The 16,953-nt window shown below is 44.0% G+C and overlaps 1 protein-coding gene across 1 annotated transcript in view; it reads left to right on the top strand.

Moving 5' to 3' along the window:
* The window catches only part of rab3gap1 (RAB3 GTPase activating protein subunit 1), a 30,179-nt gene extending 13,226 nt beyond the window's left edge, over positions 1 to 16,953 (top strand). The window contains 8 exon segments of the mRNA XM_030087575.1: positions 2,747 to 2,884; positions 3,725 to 3,952; positions 5,270 to 5,366; positions 7,593 to 7,696; positions 7,848 to 7,963; positions 9,702 to 9,804; positions 16,591 to 16,792; positions 16,795 to 16,953. Coding sequence (XP_029943435.1) covers positions 2,747 to 2,884; positions 3,725 to 3,952; positions 5,270 to 5,366; positions 7,593 to 7,696; positions 7,848 to 7,963; positions 9,702 to 9,804; positions 16,591 to 16,792; positions 16,795 to 16,823 — 1,017 coding nt within the window. The 3' untranslated portion in view covers positions 16,824 to 16,953.

Genomic DNA, 16,953 nt, shown 5'->3' with positions numbered 1-16,953 from the left:
TAGAAACTTGAGTAAGCACTGGCACAAACTAAGACAATACTGTTCTTTCTTTTAAAGCTTTTTTCCTCCAACATTTTCAATCGGCTGTGCTTCAGTGAAAACATTTTCAAGCAGCTGAGATGTCCATCTAATCTGCCATGAACTGCCGTGACTTTTAAAAGTATTGATCTCCTTTAAACTTTTCCACATTTGTCACATTACAGCCCAAAAAGTAAATGTATTTTACTGGATTTTTGTGATTGCCAACAGCATGAAGTGGAAAGAAAATGACTCATGGTATTCAAATGTTTTGACAAATATGGTGTGCACAAGTCTTCCTCCCTCTTTACTCTGATCCTCCTAAATAAACTCCTGCTCAACTAAAAGCCAGTACACACTACGGATAATTCGTCTAAATTTTGCCCCGATCTTCTCCTCCCGATTGAAGCCGGCAAAGGTCGGATTGTCGGGAGTAGGCAAATGAGCTCGGGTCCGATCTTCCTGTGGTGTGCGGTGTGTTCAGAGTGATTTTTTTCCAATTGGATACGCTTGGGAGGCGTCGGAAGGGCAGACCATAGATAATGAACACGTTTACTATTTCCAATCGCAAATCCTGTTGTGTGTGGAGCTCCAAGAGGAGCCAATCAGCTCAGAGCCGACCTGTCCATAGCCTCGTAAACCAGCCCCGCCCACTCCAAATCCACATTTGGATTTTGGAGCTGGGGTGGGTCTGGGGACAAGGCAATAGAAAGAGAATGCGGCTCGGCCGAGCCAATCAGGGTTGCTGCTTTGTATTTTCAAATTTTTTGGGCGGATTTCGGTGGCTAAAGTGGAAGTGACGCCATCACTGCGCTTAGTGGAGATTACGGAGATAAACTAACCATCATCTGAAAGCTGCAATAAGTAAAGTTATAGCCGAAATACCAAGAATTACAACAATCAAGCAAGAGCAAGAGTCTGCGCTTGGCAAGTGTCTAACAGGAAAAGACGTTTTCTCGTGTCTTTGCGCGTCGAGAAGCTAGAGCTAAAGAGCTAAAGCTAACTCTTGGAGAAGCTAACGCATGTTGATGACGTATTTGATTTGAAGCGCTGATTGGCTGAAGTGCGCTGTTGGTCGAAGGAGTAACCAACGCCCCCTGCACTGAGTTTGTATTGGCTTGTCCCCAAACCCTCCCCAGCTCCAAAAATCAAATGTGGATGTGGAGCGGACGAGGCTAACCTGTCCACACCCTCGAAATAAACCTCCCTGGTTGTTTGAACAGCTCCACCTGACCAAGGTTTTAATGCTGCTGCTTTGAAAAAACATTCCGATCTCTGATGAAGAATCTTCTGGTGTGTGGTAAGCTCCATAGTGACTCCACACACTAGAAGATCAGAAGAGGAAAATCTGGTGCGATCCGTCTTCTGTTGTCTTCAAGCTCTGGTGCCTGTGTTTTTTCTTTCTTTATTTCTCAAATAATTTTGATGCCACACCTTTAAAATGTCCTGCTCTTTTCATTACATCCATTCCTTATAAGGCTCATTTAAATAAATCATCTCCTTTAAGTCAAACCCTTTCTGTTAGCCGCCATTTTGAAATATGTGTGCATGCTCTGGGAACAAGCATGAGCAGAACAACCGGAATAAAGTTAAGGAGAGATAGAAGGTTTACATGTCGAATTTACATGTGATTCCACTTTCCCCAGTGGAAAATGTGAATCAGCTGCTGCTGGTCAGAGGAGAGTGGGCTGTTGCGCGGGGGTGGGGTGGGAGAAGAGTGGTGGGGAGGAGTTCAACTTTTGTGACGTACTTTGGTTTGAAGAGTTTCAAATGAGCTGTTTTCTACCCAAAGGGAGGGGCTGCTGTAGAGAGCAGCAGACTGAAAGAGATTACTCAGACATGCGTGGATGAAGGCAAATGACATTTTAGGGGTGGTTTGAAAGGGAACTCAACTTTGTGGCATGCTGAAAACCTTAAAAAAAAGTGGATTTTGCATGATATAGGTCCTTTAAAGTGGAATTTGCTTCCACTGGGAATTTAAAATTTTCATGGAAACCCACCCATTGATCATGAAGCCTGAGGAACACAGTAGACAAGTCAGGGAGAAAGTTATGTAGGAGCAGAGTTAAGTTAAACTATCTCTTGGCACACCCACAGTGGAAACAGTCATGGCTGTCCAACTAAACTGAAGACCAGGAAGGAGAGCACTGAAGAGAGAAGCAGCCCAGAGGATCATGGGATCCATAATCAGCTGCAGAGATCCACAATCTGTCAACAGGACAACTCTGTCTGCACTCCACAAATCAGACAAGAAGAAAGTAATCTGAGGTTAACAGACTCTCTCCATCTCATCTGAGGTTTACAGAAACTCTCCATCAATTGAATGGATTTTATTGTTAAAACTTTTGGTCTGTAGATGTTTGAAGCTGGTAGGGACAGACCCCAAAGGATTTTAGCTGTGATTGCAGCTGAAAGAGGATATACAAGGTTCTGACTTAGGTGGTGGAGGTGAAAGACTTTTGTATGCTACACTTTTCAGTTTTTTATATGTCAAAAAATTTGAAAACCTTTAACCATTTTCCTTTTACTTCATGTTGTGTTGGTCTGTCACATAGAGTTTAAAAACAAAACAAAACTTTACATTTGCGGTTTTAATGCAACAAAATATGAAAAAGTTCCAGGGACATGAAGACTTTTTCAAGCCTCTGTGTATCTAAACTCTGTGCAAATGAACCCCAGAATGCAAAAAACAGTCAACTCTCAATTAGTCAATGCTTTTAATTTCCAGGAACCTGCTCCAATGACAGAAGATGTTTTGGAGGAACAGTCAGAGGTACTCGCCAAACTGGGCACATCAGCTGAAGGTACTCATCTTCGAGCTCGGATGCAAAGTGCATGTTTGCTCTCTGACATGGAGTCCTTTAAGGTGAGGATTTGAGACTTTGGATTTCCTCTCATCTTGTCTCTTAATCACAATTGTCTTCTCTCAGGTTTGTCAATTTTTTGTACCAGATGTGGTGAGTTTTAAATCAACCAATCCATCTTTATGTTGATAGAAAATACTGGGAGTTATACAATAAATACATGAGAGTTGCAGATTTAGAGAGAGAACTGGCTTGTGGCATAATTGCATTACTCTGCTGTGAGAGAATACTGTATCCATGCAATGGATAGTCTAACAGAGCTTACTGTTGGTCGGTGATATGTTTTAAAACACCATCCAAAAAGCATTTCATGACTTATTTTCCATTGTGCATCCTGGTGCCACACCCTGTAAACCTATGTTTACCCTGGAGACAGGGTAAACATAGTGACCCCAATTACAAATCTTCACCTCTGTCTCGTTCTGTCCACTGGTCTACATGCTTGATCATGTTGAGTAGTTGTTTTTTTGCTAAAAACCTTGACCCCTGTCTATATTGGTCAAACAAAATTGAATAGTTCTATGTAGTCTGACACTGTTTGTCAGGGTCACGTTTCATTGTGTCAACGCATCTGTGGAACCTGACATCTGGTTTCTGCCTTTGAATCAGTGTCATTCTCTGCACCTGTCAGAGTTAATGGTTGATGGGTATAAGTGCTCCTGTGCTGTCCTGTTTATGGTAAATGGAAAACCTGAATTCCAGTAACATCTGATCAGGACAGCATGATCTACAGATGAAGCAAAAACAGGACAGAACAGGACAAAAACAAAACATGCAAATCACAACACTTGACATAAGTCAATAATTTCTCCTGACATTTGTTCCATGTACTTTTATTAAAGGCAGCCAATCCAGGATGTGTTCTTGAGGACTTTGTTCGGTGGTATTCACCTCGGGATTATGTGGAGGAGGAGGTCGTCGATGAGACGGGGAACTTAACAGTGCGTGGTGAGCTCAGTGCCAGAATGAGAATTCCAGGAAACATGTGGGTGGAAGCTTGGGAGACAGCTCGAGTTTCTCCTGCACGCCGCCAGAGGAGACTGTTTGATGACACTACAGAAGCAGAAAAGGTACATTTTCAATTCATTTCAGTTTATACAACACAATACACAACAGACTTTTAAGACTGTTTCAGAGAAAACCCAACACTTCCACATGAGCAAGTGACCGTGGAAAGAGAAAACTTCCTTTTAAAAGTGAGAAACCTGTAGAACCAGACTCAGAGAAGACTTTCTGTAAAACCAGACTCACAGGAGACTTCCTGCAGAACCAGACTCAGAGGAGACTTCCTGCAGAACCAGACTCAGAGGAGACTTCCTGCAGAACCAGACTCACAGGAGACTTCCTGCAGAACCAGACTCACAGGAGACTTCCTGCAGAACCAGACTCACAGGAGACTTCTTGCAGAACCAGACTCACAGGAGACTTCTTGCAGAACCAGACTCACAGGAGACTTCCTGCAGAACCAGACTCAGAAGAGACTTACTGTAGAACCAGACTCAGAGGAGACTTCCTGCAGAACCAGACTGGGAACAGCAGATTTTCTACAGTACCATATTTTCTGCTATGCTGTGGCGAAGGGACAGAAAGATAAGGATAGGACAGACAGATTGTAGGGAGTGATTCACACCCTGGTGTGTGCGTGCGTGTGTGCGTGCGTGTGCATATTTAAAGTATCTTGGTTGAGAAAATAAATGGCAGTTGCCCTGTTAATAATTCAGGCATTGATCTACTGATGCTGTAACTTTAAAGGTGCATTAAGGAGTTTGCATGTTTTATGCAAAACAGCGCCCCCTGCAGGCCTTGGGCGTAATGCAGCTTAGTGAAAAGCTCGTGCGTGTGGCTCCCGTGCACAGAAGAGGGGAACTCCTTCCTCGCTCTTTTAGTAGCGCTCAAGTAAGATGTAAGTTTCTTCTACCTGGTGGAGTCTGTGTGGAGCTGCAGTGCTAGAAGCCAGTCTGTTCTGACTTCCTGGACGATCCTGCTCAGTTGTTGCTCACTAAGCATCTGGCGGAGTAATGGCGGACAAAACGAAACTTAAGGAAATCAGGTCAGTGGGAGTGCGAATTACATCACATCATCTCAAATTCTCCCCCAAAAACTCTGGAGCCGGACCGGCACTGCAACTTTCAAGTGACAATTTAGCGCTGTTAGAGGTACTAGCAATGAATATGTCAGGGCACATTGTACACATCATTAAAAATGTGTAACATATTTATGGTGGAAAATAATTGTTTTTAAAGTTGAAAACTCCTTAATGCACCTTTAACTTGACCAGACCGCATCGATTGAAAACCATAATGGCACTGACCAAGAAATAGTGATTTGTAGAGACAACACATGCCTGTGGATTCAGTAAATTAATCTGTACCTTGACTTTTTTTTAGGTGTTGCACTTTTTGGCCATGTTGAAACCTGCGGACCTGGCTCGTCATCTCCTGCCCTGCATGCTCCATGCTGCGATTCTGAAGTTGAAGGAAGAGGGTCAGTTATCGCTTATGACATCAAAGATTAAAACCCTTGGTTTAACTAACCAGTGTCATCATATTTCACTCTGTCAAATTTATCCGCTGTCAGGAGGATTTAAAATCCTGACAGTGGGTCTGGTTGAATGTGACACCAGTATGTAGTGAGCAGTAGAATAAATATTGGTTTCCATTTGTGGGACTTCTGACTGAAAAAATGGATGAGATTGATTAAATCCTGGAACTTATCCTGTTCTGGAGCAGACTCCACAGAATAAATCTCCATTATAACTTGTGTCAGAACACATCTCGCTTTGCCCTATCCTACTTTTGTACAACGGGATCAACAAGGATAACCAAGATATCCCTGCTTAATCCCTTATCTTGGTTTTATGCAACTGACCCCAGGTTGTAAATTATCTCTCTCTCTCAGAATGTCAGTTCTGTCTGGAGAACAGATCTAATGTCTGAGTGATGTGAGGCGTGACACTGACCACTTCAAGGGAGGCCCGGGTGATGTTCACAGAGTTTGCAGGACTGAAAGCAGAGGAGATCAGGCAGTTGCGTGTACAGTGATTTTGGTCAGTGTCACCCCTCACATCACTCAGGTACAGGGGGCAGTCACTTTATTCAAGCAGCTGCCGAAAAGTGACTGCGCCCTGTAACTGAGGGATGTCTGCTGATATAATGGTTTGTGTGTGTAATTGGTAAAAATTTACTCTTAGAAATACTCATAAAGAATACTTTATGAAACATCCGCACAGCGCATGCGAGCAGTGGAGAAATACAGGAACACGACGATGCGTGTTTTCAGGGGGGGCAGTCATTTTTTGGCAGGCAGTCACTTTTCAGGACGACACCGGCTGAGTTACGTTCACCACAACAAACAGAATAGAATCACTATTGCAATCCTACATCATCAAGAGGGTAAAACTAACCTGTCTCACGGCGGTCACCCACTAATAGGGAACGCGATCTGGGATTAGAACTGTGTAAAAAACAACTTGAAATAATAATGAATAATTAAAAAACACTATATCTAACAGAGACATGCATAATGTGAATAATATTGGATAACATAATATAATGAATACTAGATAAACATAATACGAAGAATACTGTAGAATTATTCAACTTGTTGTTCACTCACATCCCGAGCATCTCCTGGAGGCTGAGCCCCCCTCCTCATGATTACACACAGTTTAATAAGTAGCATTGCTCCCCCTCCAGAGAGTATAGTTCAGGTTGCCAGTTTGGGAGTGTTTACTTGATTTTGGACAGGTATGGAGTGACAAGTGTGCAGCGAACCGAATGCACCTTGCTCTTCACCAGTGAGTCGGGCACTGCCGTGATCGCACGCACCGTGCATGGTAAAAGCTGATGGTAAAAGTTTTGGGCGACAGTAAGAGCATATTTAGTAGCACGACATTCACTATGGCGACCGTCCATTTAGATCAATGTAATAATCTAACATTTTTTTATGAGGCTGTCACTCAGACACACCATTGATGTCAACTTTAAACAATCATGACAACATCAGCTCACCTTAATTATACGGCTGTTGTTCTTCACGGGGATTTTGGTGACAGTCTTTCTGAAAGCGGTTCTGTTGACAGAAGCTGCATATCTCCAACAATCTCCTCTGCCGCCAGTCTCCTCACTTCTCTGGCTTCAAAAAACTCAGCACAACACACACCGAGAGAAACTTAACTTTGGTTTCTTTGAAGTTCCTGTTTGCTCATCCTGCTTTCTTCCTCTGAGCCGCAGGCTGTTTATAAATAAAGCTGAACTGAATTGAATGTAATGTCCATCTCGCAAACGTAGAATCCATGTCTGTATTTCTTGGTCATTCAAGCAACAGGAATTAACTTTATTCTAAGAGGTTTTTTTTTTTTTTTTTTTCCCAATTGGCTGACTGTCTCCCAGTGTTTCCTGAAATTATTTTGAAAAGTCAAAAACACCACCACCTACTCAGGTCAAAATTCATTGTAACTTAGATCGTAATGGGTAAAATATTGCCAATATTGAATTAATAACACAGCCATGTTACAGCAAATAGTATAATATACTAGTGTAATTGCATTACTTTTGCCCCCCCCAGGGCAGCTGTGGCTACAGCAGCAGCTTACCACCACCCAGTGTGGAGAGAATGAAGAATGCAATGTAAAGCGTCTTTGAGTGTCCAGAAAAGTGCTGTATAAAACCAATGCATTATTATAATTCATCTTGTGATTACATCTCACAGAGTCAGCAGAAGACATCCCATCAGTCAAAAAGATGATACAGCAAACTACATCACAAACAAGCAAGCTGTTACAGTCTCCCAACCACGACTACAGTAAGTTAGAGGTAAGTCACACTTTCCAGAGCGGTTGGGCGCAACTGCTTCACTTTAACATGTATATTCATCATTTTTACTTGTGGAATTTCCTCTAAATTGATTGACCAAAAATCACACCTTTTCATCACCTTTTCTTGTGGGACCTTTCACTCTGTGCAGGATTCCATCAATCAGTTTATGACCATGGAAACAGTCATCACCCGAGCTCGATCGCTCAAAGCCAAGTTTGCTGTTGCTGAAGATAAGATGGCAGTGGACACTGATGAAATGGAAAAGTAAGTTCAGCATCTATATTCGTATTTATTATCAAAGATCAAACTTGAAGCTAATTATCACACATGACGTGTGCTATACCTCGCCAGCAGAAGAAAATGAACATTTTTATCAAGCTTTTCATCTGATCCTCCAAATCTTTGTTTGAAAGACTTTTCATTTCTTATATCCTGAATCTGTGAGCTTTATGCCAAATCCTTCTGTCATTTCTAACTTGACAGTTGATCACAGGACACTTAATTGTTTTCAGCATTTATCTTCTGTGGGTTAGACCCTATTGATAAGATAATGTGTCAGGTTGTAATATCAAAGGTAATTTCTGTCTGTCGGTGCATCCACAGACTCTTCACCTCTTATCTCAAAGTAAAAACACAAAACACTGAAATAGATTGCCTTTTTGTTTTTTTTCCTTGCTTGGCCCTCGGAGGAGGCGGAAGCTTTTCCTATCGCTCCCTACTTGCTCCTCCCTCCCTCTTGTCTCTGTTTGTCTCTTGTCTCATCTGTTTGACTGGAGGAATCACTTGACTTTGTTTTTTCGAACAAACCAAAATATCAACCATGGAACTGATCAGCTTGTCTCTCTACGAAATTGGTACGATCATTTCAACGAAGAGCAGAGGAGCGGGGATCCTGCCTGTTTGGGCGGGACTCGGCATGCTGGGTATGTGATGGACGCCTGGGGACAGTGAAGGGGTGTCACATGCCTTGCAGCCCTGTCAGTGGAGGACATAGGAAATGTCTACATTTTCGAATTTATGATGATCAGTCTGCTCTGATTGGCTCGTGCTGCGACCTGATCCTGTGGAGGATTAAGAAGACCACCACTACAAAAGACGTCCAAGGGAGGACAGTCTTTTCAAATCAACGGACAGAAGCTGACGCTGACTGTTTGTGCGAACTCTTTCGAAAGCTGGACAATTTGTCTGGGGCTGTGGACGATTTGAGACACAAGATGGATTTCATCTCGAGAGGTTTTAACTCAGCTTCTGCCTGAAAAAGTTGAGAACCAAGCAGAGGAAGGTCAAACGGCTCCTTCCACACCAAAACAAGACACCAGCTGATTGCTTCTGGATCCCCTTCCCCACACCTAGACAACGTAAACAAAGTATTTCTGCAAGAAGTACTGGAGACTGCTAAGCCAAGACTAGCTACCCGGGAGAATAAACCCAACATTCTGTAACAGTCCTGCCAAGGCAGACTCTTCACGGGCACACCTGCAAGCACAACATTGAAACCAGAACAACAAGCAGCAGTCTCTCAACACAAAAATGAAGAGCTGGACAGCTCCAGGTTCGGACAGGATCCACACCTGCTGGCTGAAGAAGCTAACTGCTGTCCATGAAAGCCTGGCAGCCCAAATGACCCAGCTGCTGAGAGAAGGGACCACCCACAGGTCCAACAGTCCTCATCATGACGGCCCCCCAGGAGGGAACAATACCATCCAACTACCGACCTAAAACCTGCGTCAGCACTACATGGAAGCTCCCATCTGGCATCATATCAGCTAAAGTTTTAACCCTGAGTTGAACAATGACATAATAAAAAAAAAAAAAAAGTAATTTTTGATGTGCAAAAACATAGAAACTGTATTTTTACTCAAATGAGACAATATTTCAAATTATAACATTTTGGTAAAAAGCAGCTTTTAGATGTTAGTTTTTCCTGAACAATTGAAAGGAGTTGAATAATGGATGTTTTCTCTGAAGGAACTCAGTTTCTACTCTGTGCACTTTTGTCCAGGTTCGTCAGCTCGTTGCTGGAAGAGCCAGAAGTGGTTGTAAACGGAGCTGGGAAAGGAGCTGCAGGCAGCATCATCCACAGACTCTTCATCAACGCTCAGAGAGTAAGCAGCTGCTTCTTGCTGTGCCCGGAATGCTTTTGAATGTCAGTACGCTGCTTCTGTTTTGAGCGACGCTTCCGTTGAGTTAGATGACATAAAGTGCTGTCCGCTCAGCACCAACTGACCATAAACCAGTTTCTCAATTGATGGGTTGTGGGCCTTTGTCAGAAGGGAAAAGTGTGGAAAAGCACCCATCTGGAAAATCCTGGACATGTATCATCAACTTGACATCCTTTTCCTGAGTTACCAGTTACCAGACCAGTTAGTAAGATATTGATTGGTGGAGTAGACAGCTTCCGACATGTATTCTTTCAGTTGAAACCATTCTGCTGTTTTTCTCTCTGCTGCATACATGAAGCTGGCTGAGTCCACCAGAGATGAGGTAAAGCTATCACCATGTTCTTTCATGAAAAATGCAATCACCAATTCACACAGATGGACCACACACGCACACAGATGATGAGGAAGTTTGTGTAGAGTTTGACGAAGTCAGTGTTTATTGTTGCTATAGCCTGTTTTAAAGTTAGGGTAGACGATGTTGTCCAAAAGCACTTCTTGTCATCCTGAGTGAAACGCTCCTGCCCCCTGGGAGAAGTCAATACATTATGTGGACGGAAAAAGGTGCGGAAAAAATCTGACAACTGTAGCGGCTACAGGACAGAAAAACTGCCACCAATGGTATCGCGCGGACCGCTCTTAAGAAACCAATCAGATCCCTTCGCCGTTCTACCAGCCCCCTGCGCGTACATTTCAATGGCGTGCGCTGGCCCTGGTTCAGAGCGCGTTGCCAAGGCGCTCTCGACGCTCGCAGCTCGCGTGAAAAATAGAAGGAAGGGAGCGGCGCGCTGCGCTGCTATGCGCGTTGTGTGCGGCAGTCAGAAAGGTTCATAACATTGGAGGCGATCACAAACTCCATGCGTGCGGTGATTCCGCATCCAGTGCCTTCGCTGCCAACGGGAGCTCCTCCAATGGGGTGGGAGCTGGGCGGAGCCTTGGGAGATGCTACATTCGAATACATGCTAGTTTTCCAAGATCGCCGACCCTAGCTTTAAAGGTGCATTAAGGAGTTTTACAACCTTAAAAATACTTATTTTCCACCATAAATATGTTACACATTTTTAATGATGTGTACAATGTGCCCTGACATATTCATTACCAGTACCGCTAACAGGCTAAACTGTCACTTGAAAGTCACAGTGCCGGTCCGGCTCCAGAATTTTTTTCGGGAGAATTTGAAAGGAATGATGTAATGCACGCTCTGGCTCCTTGAGTTTCGATTTGTCCGCCATTACTCTGCCAGATGCTTAGTGAGCAACAACTGAGCAGGATCTTCCAGAAAGTCAGAACAGACTGGCTTCTAGCACTGCAGCTCCACACAGACTCCACCAGGGAGAAGAAACTTAAATCTTACTTGAGCGCTTCTAAACGAGCGAAGACGGAATCCCCCTCTTCCGTGCACGCGAGCCACAGGGACGAGTTTTTCACTAAGCTGCATTACGCCCAAGGCCTGCAGGGGGCGCTGTTTCGCATAAAACGTGCAAACTCCTTAAGGCACCTTTAAGTGTGTTTGCCTCTTTTGTTAGAATAGGAAAGATCCTTTCACTGAACAGTAACAACTGGGCCAAAAGAAAACCTGAATCGTGGAAAACTGATAGAAATGGAAATAGAGCAAATATCTGTGTGAAACTGAGGAAAATGAAGGCGGGTCTTTATGATATCACTACTGTTGCATCAGTTATGACAAAACATATATTTTGAAAATCATCAGTATGGACAAATGGCCACAACCTTAAAGTGATACTTCAACATTTTGGCAAATTGGCCCATTTAGCACAGTTCCTTAGTCATTTTGAACAGCATGCTTACTGTTTCTGTGAGGGCGAGCTGTTGTTTATTCAGAGGTGAGTCGGGGAAGGTTTTCGGGACGGACACAATGGAAGTGGATGGTATTTTTGTTCCCCCATTGTCAAACTCATCAAATACACAATCCAACAACCCCAAAACACTTTGGTGGACACGTTATAATCCACACATTCACTACGCTGTGGAACACCAACAAATAATATTGTAGCGTTACGGCACTGAAGCAAATACTGGGAACTACTTTTTCTTTTGAAATCACTACGCCCAGACGCCATGTTTAGTAAGTACCGTATTTTACGCACTATAAGGCGCACATAAAAGCCTGTAATTTTCTCCAAATCCAACAGAGCGCCTTATAATTCGATGCGCCTTTTTTACGGGTATTACGGTAATCACCCTGATCACATGAGCAAACAACCCCTGCTTGCTAAGCTGCTAAGCTAGCTAGTTTAAGCAGAACGGCAAACATGAATCTTCAGGCACATTCTCCACTCTCCCAACCGTGGAGCCCGGCACGCGGCTGCACAGCCGGCCGACGTGGGGAGCGGCTGGACGCCGGGCGGCAGCCTGCACGCTGCCACTCCGAGAACGGCCGGCCCCGCCCGGCCGGCTGCGGCTGAGCTGTCGGGGGGGCTTCACTCAGGAGACGGCAGCTGGCTGAACCCCGGTGACCGAGCGAGATCGACCAGTCATGGCCGCTCTGAGCTGCACATCTGTGAAGAGGAGCGATCCTCAGTCAGACTGGCTCTGATATGTCGCTTTACTCACACATTTCAACCGAGAATGTAACCACCTAGACTGCCAATATGTATTTCTCTCATACTATTCTATACATCCTATGAGCCTTAAAATGTGGTGCGCCCCATGTATGAATTTTTTTTTAATAGAAGCCATTCATTGACTGTGCGCCTATTAATCCAGTGAGCCTTATAGTGCCGAAAATACGGTAGTTCCGTCTTAGCAATCTTCACATAAACAATTCAATCTGGTCATTTTGCATTAATATTCCACAGCGTAGTGAATGTGTGGATTATAACGTGTCCACCAAAGTGTTTTGGGGTTGTTGGATTGTGTATTTGATGAGTTTGACGAGGGGGAACAAAAATACCATCCACTTCCATTGTGTCCGTCCCGAAAACCTTCCCCGACTCACCTCTGGATAAACAACAGCTCGCCCTCACAAAAACAGTAAGTATGCTGTTCAAATGAGTAAGGAACTGCGCTAAATGGGCCAATTTGTCGAAATGTTGAAGTATCGCTTTAAGTCGCACCTTCCAGCACAAATCTAAAGCCTCAGTTTTCGATTCCAAAATGTTTTAACTTCAGTGTCTGTTTTTTCCCTTGTTTTCATGTCATTTTCCCTTTGATGGTCACACTTTAAAGCAGGGTCTTTTTGGTGATATGGAGGTTTGTTTCATAGTTTTAGACTCTCCCTTTGTGTCACTAAACCTGCAAGAAATCAGGACACTTACTGCTGTTTATAGCATATCTGGAGCTGATTTACTAAAAGTTTGCAAGTGCCACAGCATTCTATCGGCACAAAGTTTTGTTTTTGTTTTTTTGTTTTTTTTAACCTAGAAAGGCAAAAACCTGTCTCACAACGATCTAATCCCGCTCACGTTCTCTATTAGTGGGTGAACAATCCAACGCTTGGTGAATTCTGCTTCACAATGATGGGAAGAGCCGACATCCAAGGATCAAAAAGCCACGTAGCTTTGAACGCTTGGTTATCCCCGTGGCAAATTTTTCAACATCTCCTGCTTAAAACCCCAAAAATCCTTCTAACTTTTTGGGTTGAAAACATGGTCAGATGATTAATGTTCCATTCATGCAGAATGTTTGTGGTTATATGGAAATTGTTCCGGACCTTATTTGATATTATTCTGGAATGTGACAATAACAAAAAAACATACTTTTACATAAAGTAAAAGTATTTGTCCACTCCCTCAAAAGATTGGCTCTTATTGGATTCCTTCCTAAGTTGTCCCACAAACAGACTAGTTCTAATTGGATTTCTTGTCTATTCCTGTCCTAACATTTCATCTTTTCATTCATCGCCACAATCTTCGTCTTAAAGTCATTTTTATCAAGTTTTCATCTGTGAAAAACGTTCGTTGACGTGTTTTTGGCTATCGTCTTTGTCAGTGAACTTGAAGGTGCATTAAGGAGTTTTTCAACTCTAAAAATACTTTCATGGTTTGGATTCATATACACAGGCCAGAGGTTATTTTTCCTACCTTGACATGTTTCGGCTGCCAAGCTGCAGCCTTCCTCAGAAGTGTCACGTGATGTTGTCTGGTCGGCTGATTTATGCAGGTTTTGGCGCCAGCTTCCTGCTGGGTGCAGTAGGATGACAGCGCCATCTGCAGTCCGACTTCTTCAGTACTGTGTCCCAGGTATGGGAAAGTTGATAGCCCCCTCTGCCCGGTTCACAGTCTGGGGGCGTGTTTCCGGATCTCGATGGCCTCCCTGATCCAGCGGTGGTACTTGTTGCTTTCCGTGCCGATGATCTGGGCGTGGTCCCAGTCCAGGAGGTGGTTTTCCCTCTATGGTGATCGGAGAGGGCAGACTTCAGCTGTTCCTGCTCTGCCTGTCGTTTGGAGGAGCGTGTGCACGCTTTAGATGTTTCTTTTTCGCATTCAGTGCGATGTTCTTTTGTCCTGACTTGAAGGCTCTGCCAGTCTCCCCGACGTAGGATTTGTTGCACGACAAACAAGGTTTTTCGTAAATGATATTGCATTTGTGTTGTGGCTCTATTTGTCCTTGGGATGTACTAGTAACTGCCGTAGTTTAACCTGTGGTTTTACTGGGGTGCTGATGTTGTGCTTATTCATGGCCCGTTGTATTCTCTCTGTGATCCTCTGATGTATGGAAGTGTCACCATGGCCCTGTTTTGTTTCTCAGTTTGTTTAGTTGTTGTTCTCTTTTTGTGTCTTTGTTTTGTTTTGCTTGTTGGCGGCCTTTGTTTATGGCCCACATCGGATAGTTGCACTTTCGTAGTGCTTTTATGATGTGTTGTTCCTCCTCTTTTCTGTCTTCTTCCTGTGTGATTAGTTTTGTGCGTTCGAAAAGGGTTCTTACGACTGAAAGTTTGTGGTTAATGGGATGTTCTGACGTCCAGAGGAGGTATTGATCTGTGTGAGCGGGTTTCCGATATATGTGAATTTTAATGCTGCCATCTTCCAGGTGTTTTATGTCCAGGTCCAGGAAATGTATGGTGCTGTCTGTTTCCTCTTCGTGGGTGAACTTGATTTTTTTGTGTCATCCAGGTGTTGAGATGATCCGTGAGTTCTTGTGTGTGTCCTTTCCTTGTTATTTCCAAAATGTCATCCACGTACCTCTTCCAGAGGGAAAGGCCGCAGTGTGGTGGGACTGTTTTGAGGGCCCGGGCTTCAAGGTCTTCCATGAAGAAAAAAAGGCCTAATGAACCTTATCGGACCTCTAAAAATACTTATTTTCCACCATAAATATGTTACACATTTTTAATGATGTGTACAGCGTGCCCTGACACATTCATTACCAGAACCTCTAACAGCGCTAAACTGTCACTTCAAAGTCACAGTGCCGGTCCGGGAACCAGCATTTTTTTGGGAGAATTTGAAAGGAATGACGTAATGTGCGCTGCCCTGACTTGATTTCCTTAAGTTTCGTTTTGTCCGCCATTACTCCGCCAGATGCTTAGTGAGCAACAGCTGAGCAGGATCTTCCAGAAAGTCAGAACAGACTGGCTTCTAGCACTGCCACAGCTCCACACAGACTCCACCAGGTGAAAGAAACTTACATTTTACTGGAGCGCTGCTAAACGAGCGAGGAAGGAGTTCCCCTCTTCCGTGCACGCAAGCCACAGGCACGAGTTTTTCACTAAGCTGCCTTACGCCCAAGGCCTGCAGGGGGCGCTGTTTCACATAAAACGTGCAAACTCCTTAATGCAGCTTTAATGTGTGCTTCCCCTATTCTTGGTGTGTGATTAAAATGTTAAGGAGCACAGGTATTGAGGGTTGAATGTTTTATGCCATCCAGACGCCTTATTAGCTTTCCACCTAAATGACTTTACTTAATTCTGCTGCCATTACCAGGATCTTTATTCTGTTGTTCTCCAGTAGACAGCAGGTCGAGTGAACTTAGAAATGTCTCTGTGTTAGTCGGATGGGTATTTCCCTTTCTTTCTTCAGTGTCTTGGGTGGGTAATTCTTGCCAAAGTATTCCTATATTTCCCATTGATGTGAACCTCTTTCTTGGTCCATACTGTATGCAGCACAAGTTCTTTTATTCTGAACTTCAGGAAGCACCTCACCTATGATCAAGGTGGAGTGCCTTGCAGGTGCACGGTGAGAGCGCTGTATTTTGAGGTCCATGTCGCAGCAGCAGGCCAACTTTTGATTTTATTCAAAAAAGTCATATTTATTCATTTGTTCCGGCGTGAGCGTGTTTCTATCTCAGTCAGCTTTACCTGCTGAGCTTCTTGGCTCTCTTGTGTCAGAGAGCCTCCTTTGCTGGCTGGAGTCTCTGGTTCCCTGCAGGCTGTCCTCTCTCCCGTTGATGAGTAGTCTCATTCAGATTGTCTTTAGTTCCCTGCAGGCTGTCCTCTCTCCCGTTGATGAGTAGTCTCATTCAGATTGTCTTTAGTTCCCTGCAGGCTGTCCTCTCTCCCGTTGATGAGTAGTCTCATTCAGATTGTCTTTAGTTCCTGCAGGCTGGTCCTCTCTCCCGTTGATGAGTAGTCTCATTCAGATTGTCTTTAGTTCCCTGCAGGCTGTCCTCTCTCCCGTTGATGAGTTGTCTCATTCAGATTGTCTTTAGTTCCCTGCAGGCTGTCCTCTCTCCCGTTGATGAGTTGTCTCATTCAGATTCTCTGTGGTTCCCTGCAGGCTGTCCTCTCTCCCGTTGATGAGTTGTCTCATTCAGATTCTCTGTGGTTCCCTGCAGGCTGCTCTCCTGGCTCCTGCTGATGAAGACCTGGACAGTGAGAAGAATCAGGCTGGAGGCAGAAACAAGGTTCCTGACTTCCCTCCTCCTGCAGGCCGGGAGATCCTTTTGAGAACCTGCGTTCCTCGACCCGCTCCATACTCCAAAGCTCTGCCTCAGCGGCTCTTCTGTGTGCTCATGAAGGATGAATTCAGACTGGCAGGGGCTTTTCTTCTGATATTTCCTTCTTCTGAAAGCAAAATGAAAGATCATCTTCTGGACCGGGAGAGTATTGAAGTGCACAAAGCAAGAAATGTTTCTGCTTCCATTGGTTTTGAAATCACACCTGTAAATGTAAAAAAGAATCACACAAACACAATAGTA

The sequence above is a fragment of the Salarias fasciatus genome, unplaced genomic scaffold (assembly GCF_902148845.1).
Source record: "Salarias fasciatus unplaced genomic scaffold, fSalaFa1.1, whole genome shotgun sequence".
NCBI lineage: Eukaryota > Metazoa > Chordata > Actinopteri > Blenniiformes > Blenniidae > Salarias > Salarias fasciatus.
This window is presented reverse-complemented; position numbering and strand designations above follow the sequence as displayed.